The sequence below is a fragment of the Hypanus sabinus genome, chromosome 1 (genome assembly GCF_030144855.1).
Source record: "Hypanus sabinus isolate sHypSab1 chromosome 1, sHypSab1.hap1, whole genome shotgun sequence".
Classification (NCBI taxonomy): domain Eukaryota; kingdom Metazoa; phylum Chordata; class Chondrichthyes; order Myliobatiformes; family Dasyatidae; genus Hypanus; species Hypanus sabinus.
In genome coordinates this window covers 62,991,831-63,009,913 of record NC_082706.1, presented here as the reverse complement: position 1 = coordinate 63,009,913, position 18,083 = coordinate 62,991,831, and the positions used below count along the sequence as shown (strand labels likewise).

General features: G+C 44.7%; 1 protein-coding gene across 1 annotated transcript; it reads left to right on the top strand.

Annotated features, from left to right (window-relative positions):
- Positions 1 to 8,786: 8,786 nt before the first annotated feature.
- Positions 8,787 to 11,114, top strand: LOC132401653 (uncharacterized). Its single transcript, XM_059983718.1, has one exon. It carries the CDS (start codon positions 8,787 to 8,789, stop codon positions 11,112 to 11,114), a length of 2,328 nt encoding a protein of 775 aa, XP_059839701.1.
- The last annotated feature ends 6,969 nt before the right edge of the window (positions 11,115 to 18,083 follow it).

The following is an 18,083-nucleotide window of genomic DNA, read 5'->3' as shown; positions in this document are numbered from 1 at the left end:
GTGCATAATGGGTATAGGCAGGCAGGAACAAATGAGCTGCTATAGAGTGTACAAAATACAAGAGAACACTTAAGAAAGAAATCAGGAAGGCTAAAAGAAGGCACAAGGTTGCCCTAGCAACAAGGTGAAAGAGAAGACTAAGATATTCCACGGATTTGTTAAGCACAAAAGGATTGCAAGGGACAAAAATGGATGATCAGAATGATCACATAATACATGTGTGAAGCCAAAATAAATGGGGAAGATCTTAAATGGATTTTTGTATCCGTATTTACTCAGGAGATGGAGACAGAGCCTACAGAAGTGAAGCAAAGCAGCATAGACTTCATGGACTCTATACAGATTGCTTGTTGTCCTGAGGTGAATGAGGCTGGATAAATCCCCAGGGCCTGCTGAGGTGATCCCTTGGATCCTGTGGAAGGCAAGTGCAGAAATTGCAGGGGTCCCAGTGTTGAGATTTAAATCATCAGGTAACAGGTTAGGTACTGGAGGATAGCTGATGTTCCATTGGCTAAGAAAGGCTGTAAAAATAAACCAGGAGATTCTGGGATGGTGAACCTAACATCAGTAGTGGGTAAGTTTCTGGAAGGTATTCTGAGGGATTGGATATATGAGTGTTTTACAAGATCCTGCATAGGAGGTTGGTCAAGAAGGGTCAGTATTCAAGGTGAGGTAGTAAATTGGATTAGATATTGGCTTTGTGCGAGACACAGATACTGATAGTAGATGGTTGCCTCTTTGACTGGTGATTGGTGGAAATCTGCAGGGATCAGTGCTAGGTCCATTGTTGTTTATCATCAAAATTACCGAACTGGATGATAATATTGGCTTGCTGAGTTCCTCCAGCAGTCTGTGTGTTGCTCGAATTTCTAGCATCCACAGATTTTCTCTGTTTTTGTGATAATGTGGTTAACTGAATCAGCAAATTTGCTGATGACACCAAGATTGGGGGGTGTAGTGGACAGTGAGGAAGGCTATCACGGCCTGTACTGGGATCTGGACCAGCTGGAAAAAGTGAGCTGAAAAATAGCAGATGGAATGTAATGCAGACAAGTGTGAGATATTGCACTTCGGTAGGGCCAAACAGGGTAGGTCTGACACAGCAAACGGTAGGGCATTGAGGAGCACTGTAGAGCAAAGGATCTATGAATATGGGACATAGTTCATTGAAAGTGCTTTTGAGTACAGGAGACGCGATCTTATATTGAAGTTGTATAAAACAGTGGTGAGGCCTTATTTGGAGTATTGGGTGAAGTTTTGGTTGCCTACCTCCAGGAAAGATGTAAGTAAAGTTGAAAGATTCTAGAAAAAAATTGCAAGAATGTTGCCAGGATTGGAGGACCCAAGATATAAGGAAAGATTGAATAGGTTAGGACTTTATTTCTTGGAACATGAAAGGTTGAGAGGAGATTTGATAGAGTATACCAAATTATGAAGGGGATAGATAAATAGATCGGGAAAAGCAGGCTTTTTACACTGAGGTTTGCTGGGACTGCAAGTAGAGGTCATTGGTTAATGGTGAAAGGTGAAAAGTTTAAGAGGAAAGTGAGGGGAAACTTTATGAAGGTTCAGAGAGTGTGGAATTTCTGCCCTGTGATTGGGTTCACATAACCCTAGATGACATATATTGCATCTCAGATGATAGCTCTCAGTTTATATCTAGGGTTAAGGATATTCATGCTAGTGTAAATTACAATTAGCAAAAAATGTCCACGCTGCAAACTAGAAAAGCACGAAGCTGCTAAAAGTCAGTGAAAAATATTGTTCCTTGATCCATGATGTCCTCTGTTTGAACCCATTCTTTTTCTGATGGAGACAAGGTTATAAAATATTCCAGCAACTAATTGAAAGGATGAATTCCCTCAAGTGTTATAATATTAGTGAGCCTGTTATTGCCATGATTACTTATCTTCCTGCACGATGCACTAGGCGGGTGGCTACATCTCTCAAAGGACAGTGTAGGAAGGTGAAAAGTTAACCATTTCTCTGAACATGTAGGGGCAGCAAATTCTATTCTTAAAACGTGTCAGAGAAATAAAATTAAGCAATGGAAATATGAATTTTGTAGGAGTTCACTTGAAGGACTCGGTTCCTGAGAAAGCTAATTTACAATGATGAAAATGTCAGTTATTATGATTCTCAAAGAATCTTTCAATAGGTACGTTTAATGTCAGAGAAATGTATACAATATACATCCTGAAATTCTTTTTCTTTACAACCATCCATGAAAACAAAGGAGTGCCCCACAAAAATGAATGACATTTACATATTAGGACCCCAAAGCCCCCCCAGCTGCCCCCTCCCACTCACTAACAGCAGCAAAGCAACAACCCCCCTCCCGCAACAGCAAAAAAAGCATTGTCGCCCCCCACCGAGCACTCAAGCATGCAGCAAAGCATCAGTAAAGACACAGACATGCAGTACCTCAAAGACTATTTGTTCACCCGGTAGTTTGATATACCACAGGCTCTCTCTCCTTAATGAGGGAGAAAGGGGTGTCCCCGTTTGACAGTGAGGAGGGAGACATAACAAACAACTCGCTGATTTATGATGTTAAAACTCTGTTGCGTCGCATTTTCTGAACTCTGAGCCCAGAGCACTCAGGTCTCTGGGCATACAGCCCACGGCAGCTAACCCGCTACTCCCAATTCTCCTTGTTCTCCCACGATGCCTCACTCAGAAACACTGGCCTTGAATCAGCCCATCTCCGGAGCCACAAAAATCTGGCACCCTGAAGGCTTTCAGGCTGCATCCTTGGGATAGCAAATATTTCCAGCAGCTGACAAGACACTTAATTGGTACTAAGGCAAAATGTTTCTTTATAGACTATTAGACATATTAGCAGAATCAAGCCATTTGCTGACTGAGTCTGCTCCACCATGGCTGATTCTATTCTTGCCTCCTCAGCCCCACTCCCCGGCCTTCTCCCTGCTGTGATGCTGTGTTCAATCAATAACCTATCGATCCTTGTCTTAAGTACACCCAACAGCCTGGCCTCCACAGCTGCCTGTGGTAACAAATCCCACAAATTCACCACCCTCTGGCTAAATACATTTCTCCCCATCTCTGTTTTAAATGGATGCCTCTCTATCCTGAGGCTGTGCCCTCTTGTTATAAACTCACCCACCATGGGAAACATCCTTTCCATATCAACTCTGTCTGGGCCTTTCAATATTTGAAAGTGTTCCTTCTCCCTTTCATCTTTCTAAATTCCAGTGGGTACAGACTCAGAGCCGACAAACATTCCTTGTATTCCTAACCCTAACCCTTTCATTCCCAGAATCATCCTTGTGGACTGCGTCTGAACCCTCTCCAGTACGTCTTTTTGTAGCTGAGGAACCCAAAACAGTTTACAATGCACAAGCTGAGGCCTGACCAGTGCCTTACAAAGCCTCAGCATCACATCCCTGCTCTTGTATTCTAGACCTCTTGAAATGAAGTCTAATATTGCATTTGCCTTCCTCACCACCAGCTCAACCTGCATGTTAAGCATTCGGATATTCTGTACGAGTACTCCCAAGTGCCTTTGCATCTCAGATTTTTGGATTTTCTCCCCACTTAGAAAATAGTCTGCACATTTATTTGTGCTACCAAAGTGCATGAGCATGCTTTTTCTAACATTGTATTTCATTTGCCACTTTCTTGCACATTCTCCTAATCTGTCAAAATCCTTCTGCAACCTGTCTGTTTCCTCAACACAACCTGCCCCTCCACCAATCTTTGTATCATCTACAAACTTGGGAACAAAGCCACCTATTCCATCATTTGAATCATTGGTATAGAGAACAAAAAGAAGTGGTGCCAACACAGACCCCTGCGGAACATCACTAGTCACTGGCAGCCAACCAGGAAAGGATCCTTTTATTCCCACTCACTACCTCCTACCAATCAACCAGTTCTCTAACCATCTCAATCACTTTCCTGTATTACCATGGGCTCTTAACTTGGTAAGCAACTTCATGTGTGGCACCTTGTCAAATACCTGCTGAAAGTCCAAATATACAACATCCACTGCACCCCCTTTATCTACCCTACTTGTAATCTCCCCAAAGAATTCCAACAGGTTTGTCAGGCAAGAAATTTCCCTTAAGGAAACCATGCTGACTTTGTCCTATCTTGTCCTGTGTCACCAAGTCGTCCATAACGATACCCTTAACAAATGACTTCAACATCTTCTCAGCCGCTGAGGTCAGGCTAACTGGTCTATAATATCCTTCCTGCTGCCTTTCTTTCTTAAAGAGTGGAGTGACATTTGCAATTTTCCAGTTTGAAATATCATTGCTAATGCCTCCACTTTCAGAGCCTTAAGGTGCAATTCATCTAGTCTGGGTGATTTATGTACCCTTAGGTCTTCCAGCTTTGAGCCCCTTCTCCCTTGTAATAATAACAACACTCACTTCTCTTCCCTCACACTCTTCAACATCTGGCACACTGCTAGTGTCTTCCAAAATGAAGACTGATGCAAAATGCTCATAGTTCATCTGCCATCTCCTTGTCCCCTGTTAATATTTCCCTGGCCTCATTTTCTAGTGGACCTATATACACTCTCATCTCTCTCTTATTTTTTACATACTTGAAAAAGCTTTTACTATCCAGTTTAATAGTATTTACAAGCTTGCTTTCTTATTTCATCTTTTCCCTCCTAATGATTCTTTTAGTTGTTCTGTGTAGGGTTTTAAAAACTTCCCATTCCTCTATCTTCCTGCTTATTTTTGCTTTGTTGTGTTCCCTCTCCTTTGTTTTTACATTACCCTTTTAGTACACAGTTGTACTATTTTGACATTTGAGTATTTCTCAAATACTCAAATATATATCTATTTTGCTCCTTCCTCATTTTTCCCAGATATTTGCACTATTGCTGCTCTGCTGTCATCCCTGCTAGCAGCTACTTCCAGTTTACTTTGGCCAACTCCTCTCTCTTACCACTGTAATTTCCTTTACTCCACTGAAATACTGTTACATCAGACTTCACTTATATAGGCATCCGTTAGTCTCGAGAGGCCATGGATTTGTGTCTTGGAAGATTTCCAGGGCGCAGGGAGACCGACAGTTGCCCAAGCTGCAAGCCTTCCCCTCTCCACACCACCGATGTTGTCCAAGGGAAGGGCACTAGGACACATGCAGCTTGGCACCGGTGTCATCGCAGAACAATGTGTTAAGTGCCTTGCTCAAGGACACAACACGTTGCCTCAGCTGAGGCTCGAACCAGTGACTTTCAGATCACTAGACCAATGGCTTATCTGCTAGGCCACACGCCAACACAGACTTTACTTACTCTCTATCAAATTTCAAATTGAACTCTCCTAAAGGTTCTTTTACCTTGACCTCCCTAATCGCCTCTGGTTCATTACATAACACATGACTTTTAGGACAAGAGGTCATGACTTTAGGATTGAAGGACGTCCATTTAGAACAGAGATGCAGAGAAATTACTTTAGTCAGAGGATGGTAAATCTGTGGAATTCGTTGCCCTACGAGCGGCTGTGGAGGCCAGATCATTGGGTGCATCTAAGGCAGAGATAGATAGGTTGTTGATTAGCCAGGGCATCAAAGGGTATGGGGTGAAGGAGGAAGAGTGGGCAAGACTGGAAGAATTGGATCATCCCACGATCGAATGGCAGGGCAGACTCGATGGGACAAATGGCCTATTTCTGCTCCTATATCTTTATGGTCATAACACCCAATGCAGTATTGCTGATCTCCTAGTAGGCTCAATGGTAAATGGCTCTAAAAAGTCATCTCATAGGCATTCAACAAACTCACTCTCTTGAGATTCATTACCAACCTAATTTTCCAAATTAACCTGCACATTAAAATCTGCCGTGACTATCATAACATTTGCTTTTGACACGACTTTTCTATTTTCCAATGTAATTTGTTGTTTACATTACCAGCTACTGAAATCTTGATCATATAAAAAATTTAGCTAAAAATGGCAATATACACTTAATGGACACTTCATTGGGTACAGCAGAATAGTTTGCAGAGTCAAATCTGCAGCTATTACACCAAGTTCAGATAGCAAGTTCATTCACCTGATGAAGATTTGAGGGAGAATACAGAAGAGTCAAGGTTCAAGATTCAAAAATGAGGAAATCTGCAGATGCTGGAAATTCAAAGAACACACACAAAATGCTGGTGGAACGCAGCAGGCTAGGCAGCATCTATAGGGAGAAGCACTGTCGATGTTTCGGGCCGAGACCCTTTGTCAGGACCAACTGAAAGGAAAGATGATTAAGAGATTTAAAAGTAGGAGGGGGAGGCGGAAATGAGAAATGATAGAAGACCGGGGGGCGGTGGGGGGGGTGAAGCTGAGAGCTGGAAAGGTGATTGGCAAAAGTGATACAGAGCTGGAGAAGGGAAAGGATCATGGGACGGGAGGCCTCGGGAGAAAGAAAGGGGGAGGGGAGCACCAGAGGGAGATGGAGAACGGGCAGAGTGATGGGCAGAGAGTGAGAAAAAAAAGGGGGAAAACTAAATATATCAGGGATGGGGTAAGAAGGGGAAGGGAGCATTAACGAAAGTTACTGAAGTCGATGTTCATGCCATCAGGTTGGAGGCTACCCAGCTGGTATATAAGTTGTTGTTCCTCCAACCCAAGTATGGCTTCATCTTGACAGTAGAGGAGGCCATGGATAGACATATCAGAATGGGAATGGGACGTGGAATTAAAATGTGTGGCCACTGGGAGATCCAACTTTCTCTGGTAGGTGGTCAAGATTCAAATTTATTTATCACAGGTACATGAAATGCATCACTTGCATAACAAACAACATACCGAGAGTGTGCCAGGCAACACACATGTTACCACAGAATGTAGAATACCCACAATGCTCAGCAGAACAACAAGCAAAGAAACAGCAGCAAACACAACCTGTTCCTCCCAACCACTCACCTATGTACACCATCGTCCGTCAGCAAACACAACCCGTTCCTCCCTACCACTCACCTATGTAAACCATCGCCCAACAGCAAACACAACCCGTTCCTCCCTACCACTCACCTATGTACACCATCGTCCATCAGCAAACACAACCCGTTCCTCCCTACCACTCACATATGTACAGCATCGTCCATCAGCAAACACAACCCATTCCTCCCTACCACTCACCTATGTACACCATCGTCCGTCAGCAAACACAACCCGTTCCTCCCTACCACTCACCTATGTAAACCATCGTCCAACAGCAAACACAACCCGTTCCTCCCTACCACTCACATATGTACAGCATCGTCCAACAGCAAACACAACCCGTTCCTCCCTGCCACTCACCTATGTACACCATCGTCCGTCAGCAAACACAACCCGTTCCTCCCTACCACTCAGCTATGTACAGCATTGTCCAACAGCAAACACAACCCGTTCCTCCCAACCACTCACCTATGTACACCATCGTCCATCAGCAAACACAACCCGTTCCTCCCTACCACTCAGCTATGTACAGCATTGTCCAACAGCAAACACAACCCGTTCCTCCCAACCACTCACCTATGTACACCATCGTCCGTCAGCAAACACAACCCGTTCCTCCCTACCACTCAGCTATGTACAGCATTGTCCAACAGCAAACACAACCCGTTCCTCCCAACCACTCACCTATGTACACCATCGTCCATCAGCAAACACAACCCGTTCCTCCCTACCACTCAGCTATGTACAGCATTGTCCAACAGCAAACACAACCCGTTCCTCCCAACCACTCACCTATGTACACCATCGTCCATCAGCAAACACAACCCGTTCCTCCCTACCACTCACCTATGTACAGCATCGTCCAACAGCAAACACAACCCGTTCCTCCCTACCACTCAGCTATGTACACCATTGTCCAACAGCAAACACGACCCGTTCCTCCCTACCACTCACCTATGTACACCGTCGTCCAACAGCAAACACAACCCGTTCCTCGCTACCACTCACCTATGTACACCATCGTCCATCAGCAAACACAACCCGTTCCTCCCTACCACTCACCAATGTACAGCATCGTCCGTCAGCAAACACAACCCGTTCCTCCCTACCACTCACCTATGTACACCATCGTCCAACAGCAAACACAACCCGTTCCTCACAACCACTCACCTATGTACAGCATCGTCCAACAGCAAACACAACCCATTCCTCCCTACCACTCACCTATGTACAGCATCGTCCGTCAGCAAACACAACCCGTTCCTCCCTACCACTCACCTATGTACACCATCGTCCGTCAGCAAACACAACCCGTTCCTCCCTATCACTCACCTATGTACACCATCGTCCAACAGCAAACCCAACCCGTTCCTCCCTACCACTCACCTATGTACACCATCGTCCAACAGCAAACACACCCGTTCCTCCCTACCACTCACCTATGTACACCATCGTCCGTCAGCAAACACAACCCATTCCTCCCTACCACTCACCTATGTACACCATCGTCCAACAGCAAACACAACCCGTTCCTCCCTACCACTCACCTATGTACACCATCGTCCGTCAGCAAACACAACCCGTTCCTCCCTATCACTCACCTATGTACACCATCGTCCAACAGCAAACACAACCCGTTCCTCCCTACCACTCACCTATGTACACCATCATCCGTCAGCAAACACAACCCGTTCCTCCCTATCACTCACCTATGTACACCATCGTCCAACAGCAAACACAACCCGTTCCTCCAAACCACTCACCTATATACACCATCGTCCAACAGCAAACACAACCCGTTCTACACTACCACTCACCTATGTACACCATCATCCAACAGCAAACACAACCCGTTCCTCCCTACCATGCGCCTATGTACACCATCGTCCAACAGCAAACACAACCCGTTCCTCCCTACCACTCACCTATGTACACCATCGTCCGTCAGCAAACACAACCCGTTCCTCCCTACCACTCACCTATGTACACCATCATCCAACAGCAAACACAACCCGTTCCTCCCTACCATGCGCCTATGTACACCATCGTCCAACAGCAAACACAACCCGTTCCTCCCTACCACTCACCTATGTACACCATCGTCCATCAGCAAACACAACCCGCTCCTCCCTACCACTCACCTATGTACACCATCGTCCATCAGCAAACACAACCCGTTCCTCCCTGCCACTCACCTCTATACACCATCGTCCAACAGCAAACACAACCCGTTCTACACTACCACTTACCTATGTACACCATCGTCCAACAGCAAACCCAACCCGTTCCTCCCTACCACTCACCTATGTACACCATCGTCCAACAGCAAACACAACCCGTTCCTCCCTACCACTCACCTATGTACACCATCGTCCAACAGCAAACACAACCCGTTCCTCCCAACCACTCACCTATGTACACCATCGTCCACCAGCAAACACAACCCGTTCCTCCCTACCACTCACCTATGTACACCATCGTCCATCAGCAAACACAACCCGTTCCTCCAAACCACTCACCTATGTACACCATCGTCCAACAGCAAACACAACCCGTTCCTCCCTACCACTCACCTATGTACACCGTCGTCCAACAGCAAACACAACCCGTTCCTCCCTACCACTCACCTATGTACACCGTCGTCCAACAGCAAACACAACCCGTTCCTCCCTACCACTCACCTATGTACACCGTCGTCCAACAGCAAACACAACCCGTTCCTCCCTACCACTCACCTATGTACACCGTCGTCCAACAGCAAACACAACCCGTTCCTCCCTACCACTCACCTATGTACACCATCGTCCAACAGCAAACACAACCCGTTCCTCCCTACCACTCACCTATGTACACCATCGTCCAACAGCAAACACAACCCGTTCCTCCCTACCATGCGCCTATGTACACCATCGTCCAACAGCAAACACAACCCGTTCCTCCCTACCACTCACCTATGTACACCATCGTCCGTCAGCAAACACAACCCGTTCCTCCCTACCACTCACCTATGTACACCATCATCCAACAGCAAACACAACCCGTTCCTCCCTACCATGCGCCTATGTACACCATCGTCCAACAGCAAACACAACCCGTTCCTCCCTACCACTCACCTATGTACACCATCGTCCAACAGCAAACACAGCCCGTTCCTCCCTACCACTCACCTATGTACACCATCGTCCGTCAGCAAACACAACCCGTTCCTCCCTACCACTCACCTATGTACAGCATCGTCCGACAGCAAACACAACCCGTTCCTCCCTACCACTCACCTATGTACAGCATCGTCCAACAGCAAACACAACCCGTTCCTCCCTACCACTCACCTATGTACAGCATCGTCCGTCAGCAAACACAACCCGTTCCTCACAACCACTCACCCATGTACACCATCGTCCATCAGCAAACACAACCCGTTCCTCCCTACCACTCACCTATGTACAGCATCGTCCAACAGCAAACACAACCTGTTCCTCCCAACCACTCACCTATGTACACCATCGTCCGTCAGCAAACACAACCCGTTCCTCACAACCACTCACCCATGTACACCATCGTCCATCAGCAAACACAACCCGTTCCTCCCTACCACTCACCTATGTACAGCATCGTCCAACAGCAAACACAACCCGTTCCTCCCTACCACTCACCTATGTACACCATCGTCCAACAGCAAACACAACCTGTTCTACGCTACCACTCACCTATGTACACCATCGTCCATCAGCAAACACAACCCGTTCCTCCCTACCACTCACCTATGTACAGCATCGTCCAACAGCAAACACAACCCGTTCCTCCCTACCACTCACCTATGTACACCATCGTCCAACAGCAAACACAACCCGTTCTACGCTACCACTCACCTATGTACACCATCGTCCAACTGCAAACACAACCCGTTCCTCCCTACCACTCACCTATGTACACCATCGTCCAACAGCAAATACAACCTGTTCCTCCCTACCACTCACCTATGTACACCATCGTCCAACTGCAAACACAATCCGTTCCTCCCTACCACTCACCTATATACACCATCGTCCAACAGCAAACACAACCCGTTCCTCGCTACCACTCACCTATGTACACCATCGTCCAACAGCAAACACAACCCATTCCTCGCTACCACTCTCCTATGTACACCATCGTCCGTCAGCAAACACAACCCGTTCCTCCCTACCACTCACCTATGTAAACCATCGTCCAACAGCAAACACAACCCGTTCCTCCCTACCACTCACCTATGTACACCATCGTCCGTCAGCAAACACAACCCGTTCCTCCCTACCACTCACCTATGTACACCATCGTCCAACAGCAAACACAACCCGTTCCTCCCTACCACTTACCAATGTACAGCATCGTCCAACAGCAAACACAACCCGTTCCTCCCTACCACTCACCTATGTACACCATCGTCCAACAGCAAACACAACCCGTTCCTCCCTACCACTCACCTATGTACAGCATCGTCCAACAGCAAACACAACCCGTTCCTCCCTACCACTCAGCTATGTACACCATCGTCCAACAGCAAACACGACCCGTTCCTCTCTGCCACTCAGCTATGTACACCATCGTCCAACAGCAATCACAACCCGTTTCTCCCTACCACTCACCTATGTAACCATCGTCCAACAGCAAACACAACCCGTTCTACGCTACCACTCACCTATGTACACCATCGTCCAACAGCAAACACAACCCGTTCCTCCCTACCACTCACCTATGTACACCATCATCCAACAGCAAACACAACCCGTTCCTCCCTACCACTCACCTATGTACACCATCGTCCAACAGGACATCTTCAGCTTCCGGCAGGTTTGGGCTCAGACTCGCACGCACTGGATATTTCAATTCATGCTATTTCATTCTTGGGTCGTAGAGTTTGCTTGAATCCCGGTAAGAATTCTATGTGATCTGACTTAAGTTATTTTTTCCCTTGAAGATGTTTTAAAGATTTTTTTCGGAAGACTATTTATGGGCTGTCACCCAGTTTGATTCCATTTTTTCCCAAATGCCCACAAGCCTGAACGTACATAAATACAACTTCTCACGATATCCGAATCGTCACTACCTCTAAAGTTCAATGTTCAAAGTACATTCATTATTGTAGTATGTATACATTATTCAACCTTGAGTTCTGTCTCCATACAGGCAGCCACAAAACTAACAAACCCAATAGAATCAAACAAATGAAAAGACCATCGACCCCCAATCCGCAGAGAAAATTAAAACAAGTCGGCAGACAATAGAAGCACTTAGCTTTCTAACTGAAGTTTGTGAAAGTGAGTCTACTTCTAGGCATCACTGTAACCAATTCAAAATTGTGTTAGCTGCAAGGTCACAGGCTTTGTTCAGCGCCGAGAGAAGTAAACATTATGGAGCCCATCCATCACCTCTGGCCTCGACAGTCTGAGCTTTTCAATCTGTCCTGGCGCTAAAATTGTCCAAATCGTGTGTCGTTCCTTACTATCAGACCTGGGCCCTGTCGCTTCAATATGTTCTTGGGGCCCAGTTCCCGCTGTCTCAATTCGTCCTGTACCCAATCCTTCCAATTAGGTTTGGTGCTTAAATCAATCAAACCTTCCCTCACTCTCAGGCCTGGGCTTCGCCTCGATTCTGCCACATCAAATTGCCTCCAAGTCCACTATAGCAATGGCCGTGCATTGGCTCAATCTCCACTATCCAGCCTGGACTCCGCCACCTCGATCTGGCCCATATATGCAACGCCGCAACCATACTGTACCTTCAAGTCTTTAGTTCATACCATTAAATTGCTAGATCGTTCAGGCAGCTCAAAGGCTCAATTCTGACAGGGAAGTTACAGGCTTTTGATTGCAGTGATCGTTTACCAGAAAAATTGTGATTAATGAAGTATTTAGATAGATTGATCCCAAAGGAAATTACAGCGTCACAGTAGCATTACAAGTGCACAGGTAAAAGTATTAGAAGTAGAAAGGATAAAAAAAATGTTACCACAAACAGTCTTCACTTTCCCAACTTGACTCATTATAGAGTCTAATGGCCAAGGGCAAGAATGACCTCATACAACCCACTTTGAAGCAGCGCAGTTGTCTTAGTCTATTACTAAAAGTGCTCCTCTGTTCAGCCAAGGTGGCATGCAGAGGGTAGGAAGCATTGTCCAGAATTGCCAGGATTTTCTGTAAGGTCCCTTGTTCTACCACAGCCTCCAGCATGTCCAGTAACATGCTGACTACAGTAACATCCTGTAACAGAGCCAGACTTTCTAACCAGTTTCTTGAGCCTGTCAACACAATGTGTGTTGATGTCATTGCCCCAGCACACCACCGCATAGATGACTGTACTGTTGACAACGGACTGTTGCTTTATTTACCATCAGAAATTAGTCACAGAGCTTCACTAGCATTATCATAAACTGTAATTTCCTCCAATCACCTTAAGATTATGACTGCCTCATATTGGCCATTTCCACTTTGGGAAACGGTCTCTGACTATCTTGAGCTATGCCTCTTATTATCTTGTACATTCTATCAAGTCATCTCTCATCTTCCTTCACTCCAAAGTGAAAAGCCGGAGCTCATGCAATCTGTCCTGTCAACAGGAGGTACCTGATAACATCACCACTGAGTGTATATGCAATGTGCATGGGCAAGGATTGCAGACAAGTGTGTCTCCAGTGATCCATCAGTTAAACTGATACAGTTTGTGGATGACACCACTCTGTCATTGGACTAATCACCAGAGGCATTGGATCCGATAAGAAGTAAACAAACTCACGTCCTCTTGCAATGACAGCAACCTGGAGCTGAACACACCTTCCAACCACAAAGACACTCTTTCATTTGGCTGAATGCATTGGTGATCGTGTATAGTTAAAAGATAATTAAACTTGAACTGGATCAACTTCAGGAGAAATGTGTCTCCACTCCACCCATGCATCATCAACACTCTAAAGTTAACACCATTTCAACATTCAGGTTTCTGGGCATCATTATTTCTCAGGAGCTCATGCCCGTAGGAGAACCATATCTCCTTCTTTAACAAAAAGGCTCAGCAGAGGATGCACTTCTTGCAGCATTTGGTAAAATTCCATCTTCCCTAGAACATACTGGTGCAATTCTACACTCATAGAGAGCATCTCACGTCAACCATTACTGCATCGTCTCCTCACAGTATACAAAACTGTCAGATCAGAAGAAAAGGGTGCACTACTTTCAGTGCAGGGCTTGCCTGTGTCCAGGACAAAGAAGCAGGCTGGAAAATTATTGCAGACATTGCGTACTTTGCAAACTACTTTTCCAAAAGTTCCCTTCTGGAAAGCACTATTAGGTTATTAAAATAAACTTTCACACCGTCTTTGAACTTACTTCCCCCAAGCAGTACATCTGATCTATCATTCCATTTATCCTCTCCTTCTATGATGGTATCTGCTCTTTTAATACTTTAAACCACTTACCTGCTGGCAGTTCTGCACATTTTATTCCATATCCATGCTTTAACTTCTAACTTTAGTTTTAATAATTTTTTTTATTCTTTAAAATTGTTGAATGTTGCTTTTCATTGTTTCATCATGCCTGACCTGTTGGTCAGCAAATTCTCCACACCAGAAGACCATAAGATATAGGAGCAGAATTAGGCCATTTGGCCCATCAAGTCTGCTCTGTCATTTCCTCATGCTGATCCAATTTTCCTCTCAGCCCCAATCTCCTGCCTTCTCCCTTTAACCCTTCAAGCCCTGAGTAATCAAGAATCTATCAACCTCTGCCTTAAATATACATAAACCTTGAATTCCACAGTTGCCTGTGGCAAAGAATTCCACAGATCCACCACTTTCTGTCTAATTCTTCTTCATCTCTGTTCTAAAAGGACACTCCTCTAATCTGAGGCTGTGTCCTCTGATCTTAGACTTTCCCACCATTCGAAACATCCTCTCCACATCCACTCCATCAAGGCCTTTTACAATACGATAGGTTTAAATGAGGTTACCCCTTAGTCTTCTGAACTCCAGTGATTACAGGCCCAGAGCCATCAAATGCTCTTCATATGACAACCCTTTCAATTATTTTCATGAACCTCCTTTAAACCCTCTCCAATTTCAGCACATTCTTTCTAAGAGAAAGGGCCCAAAACTGCACACAATACTCTGTCTATTGTCTATAAGTGAGGCTTCACCAGTGCTTTATAAGGTCTCTACATTACAGCTTTGCTTTTATATTCAATGCTAACATTGCATTTGCCTTCCTAACTGCAGGCTCAACCTGCAAATTAACCTTTATTGAATCCTGTACAAGGACTCCCAAGTCCCTTTGTACCTCAGATTTTTGTAATTTCTCCTTATTTAGAAAATTGTCAACCCTTTCATTTCTTCTACCACAATGCATGACTGTTGTGAATTTCTTTGCCCATTCTCCTAATCTGTCTAAGTCCTTCTGAAGCCTCTCTACGTCCTCAAAACTACCTACACCTCCACCTATCTTCATACTGTCTTCAAACTTTGCAACAAAGCCATCAATTCCATCATCCAAATCACTTACATATAATGTAAAAAGAATCAGTCCAACTCCTGTGGAACACCACTAGTCATTGGCAGCCAACCCAAAAAGGCTCCCTTTATTCCCTCTCTTTACCTCCTGCCAATCAGTCACTGCTTTATCCATGCTAGAATCATGCCTGTAATACCATGGGCTTGTAGCTTGTTAAGCAGCTTCATGTGCGGCACCTTGTCAAAGGCCTTCTGAAAATCCAAGTCAGAACTTCAACCATTTCTCCTTTGTCTACCTTGCTTGTTAATGCTTTAAAGAATTACAACAGATTTGTCAGGCAAGATTTTCCTTTGAGGAAACCATGCTGACAATGGACTTTTTTATTGTGTGCCTCCAAGTACCCTGAGACCTTATACTTAATAATTGACTCCAACATCTTCCCAACCACTGAGATCAAACTAACTGGCCTATAGTTTCCTTTCTTCTGCCTCTCTCCCTTCTTGAAGAGTGGAATGGCATTTACAATTTTCCAGTCTTCAGGAACTATTCCAGAATCTGGTGATTCTTGAAAGATCATTACTAATGCCTGCACAATCTCTTCAGCCTCCAGACTTTCAGAACTCTGGGGTGTACAGCATCTGGTCCAGGTGACTTATCTGCCTTCAGACTTTTTAGATTCCTAAGAACCTTCTCTCTAGTTATGGTAACTTCACACACTTCATGTCCCCTGACACCTGGAACCTCCACCATACTGCTTGTGTCTTTTAATGAAAACTAACGCAAAATACTTATTCAGTTCATCTGTCATTTTCCTGTCCTCCATTACTACCTCTCCAGCATCATTTTCTAGTGGTCCAATATCCATTCTCTTACACTTTATGTATCTGAAGAAACTTTTGGTATCCTTTTTAATATTACTGGCTAGCTTACATTTGTATTCCATCTTTACCTTCTTCATGACTATTTTAGTTGCCTTCTGTCAGTTTTTCAAAGCTTCCCAATCCTCTAAACTCCCACTACTTCTTCCTCTAATGTATTTCTTCTCTTTGGCTTTTCAGTTGGCTTTGATTACTCTTGTTAGTCACAGTTGTGTCTTCTTTCTTTCAGAATACTTATTCCTGTTTGGGATGTATATAACCTCTGCCTTTCGAATTGCCTCCCAGAAATTCCAGCCATTGCTGCTCTTCTGCCATCCCTGCCAGCTTTGTTTTCCAATCAATTCTGGTCCAATCCTCCCTCTGCAATTGGATATCCGATTTCCTAACCGGAAGACCACAAACTGTGCGGATTGGTGATAACATATCCTCCTTGCTGACAATCAACACAGGTGCACCTCAGGGATGTGTCCTTAGCCCACTGCTCTACTCTCTCTATACCCATGACTGTGAGGCTAGGCATAGCTCAAATACCATCTGTAAATTTGCTGACGATACAATCATTGTTGGTAGAATCTCAAGTGGTGATGAGAGGGTGTACAGGAGTGAGATATGCCAACTAGTGGAATGGTGCCACAGCAACAACCTGGCACTCAACATCAGTAAGACAAAAGAGCTGGTTGTGGACTTTAGGAAAGGGAAGACGAAGGAACACATACCATAAAGGGATCAGAAGTGGAGAGAGTGAGCAGCTTCAAGTTCCTGGGTGTCAGGATCTCTGAGGATCTAACCTGGTCCTAACATATCGATGTAGTTATAAAGAAGGCAAGACAGCGGCTATACTTTATTAGGAGTTTGAAGAGATTTGGCATGTCAACAAATACACTCAAAAATTTCTATAGTTGTACCACAGTTAGCATTCTGACAGGCTGCATCACTGTCTGGTATGGAGGGGATACTAAACAGGACCAAAAAATGCTGCAGAGGGTTGTAAATCTAGTCAGCTCCATCTTGGGTACCAGCCTACAAAGTACCCAGGACATCTTTAGGGAGCGGTGTCTCAGAAAGGCAGCATCCATTATTAAGGACTCCCAGCACCCAGGGCATGCCCTGTTCTCACTGTTACCATCAGGTAGGAGGTACAGAAGACTGAGGGCACACCGTTAGCGATTCAGAAATAGCTTCTTCCCCCTGCTATCTGATTCCTAAATGGGCATTGAATCTACGGACACTACCTAATTTTTTTTTTAATGTACAATACTGTATTTCTGTTTTTACACATTTTTTAAAATCTATTCAATATATGTAATTGATTTACTTGTTTATTTATTATTATTTTTATTTTATTTTTTTTCTCTCTGCTGGATTATGTATTAAATTGAACTGCTGCTACGTTAACAAATTTCATGTCACATGCTGGTGACAATAAACTTGATTCTGATTCTAATTCCCTTTACTCCACTGTAATATGGATCCATCTGCCTTTAGTTTTTCCTTCTCAAATTTCTGAGTGAATTCAATTATATTATGATCATTTACCCTAAATGGTCCTTTTACCTTCAACTCTTTAATCACGTCTGATTCATTGACAACACCCCAGAATAACTACATATCCTCTCGTGAGCTCAACTATGAGCTGCTCTAAAAAGCCATTTTGTAAGCATTCTAGAAATCCTCCCTCTTGAAACCCAGCCCCAATTTGATTTCCCCAATCTCCCTGCATCCTCCATGACTATTGTAACATTGCCCTTTTGGCATGCATTTTCTCTCTCCTGTCGTAACTTATAGGCCACACTACCATTTGGGAATCTGTACACG

Coding starts and splice junctions, on each gene's coding strand:
- LOC132401653 (XM_059983718.1), top strand. CDS start 8,787: ATGTACACCATCGTCCAACAGCAAACACAACCCGTTCCTCCCTACCAC.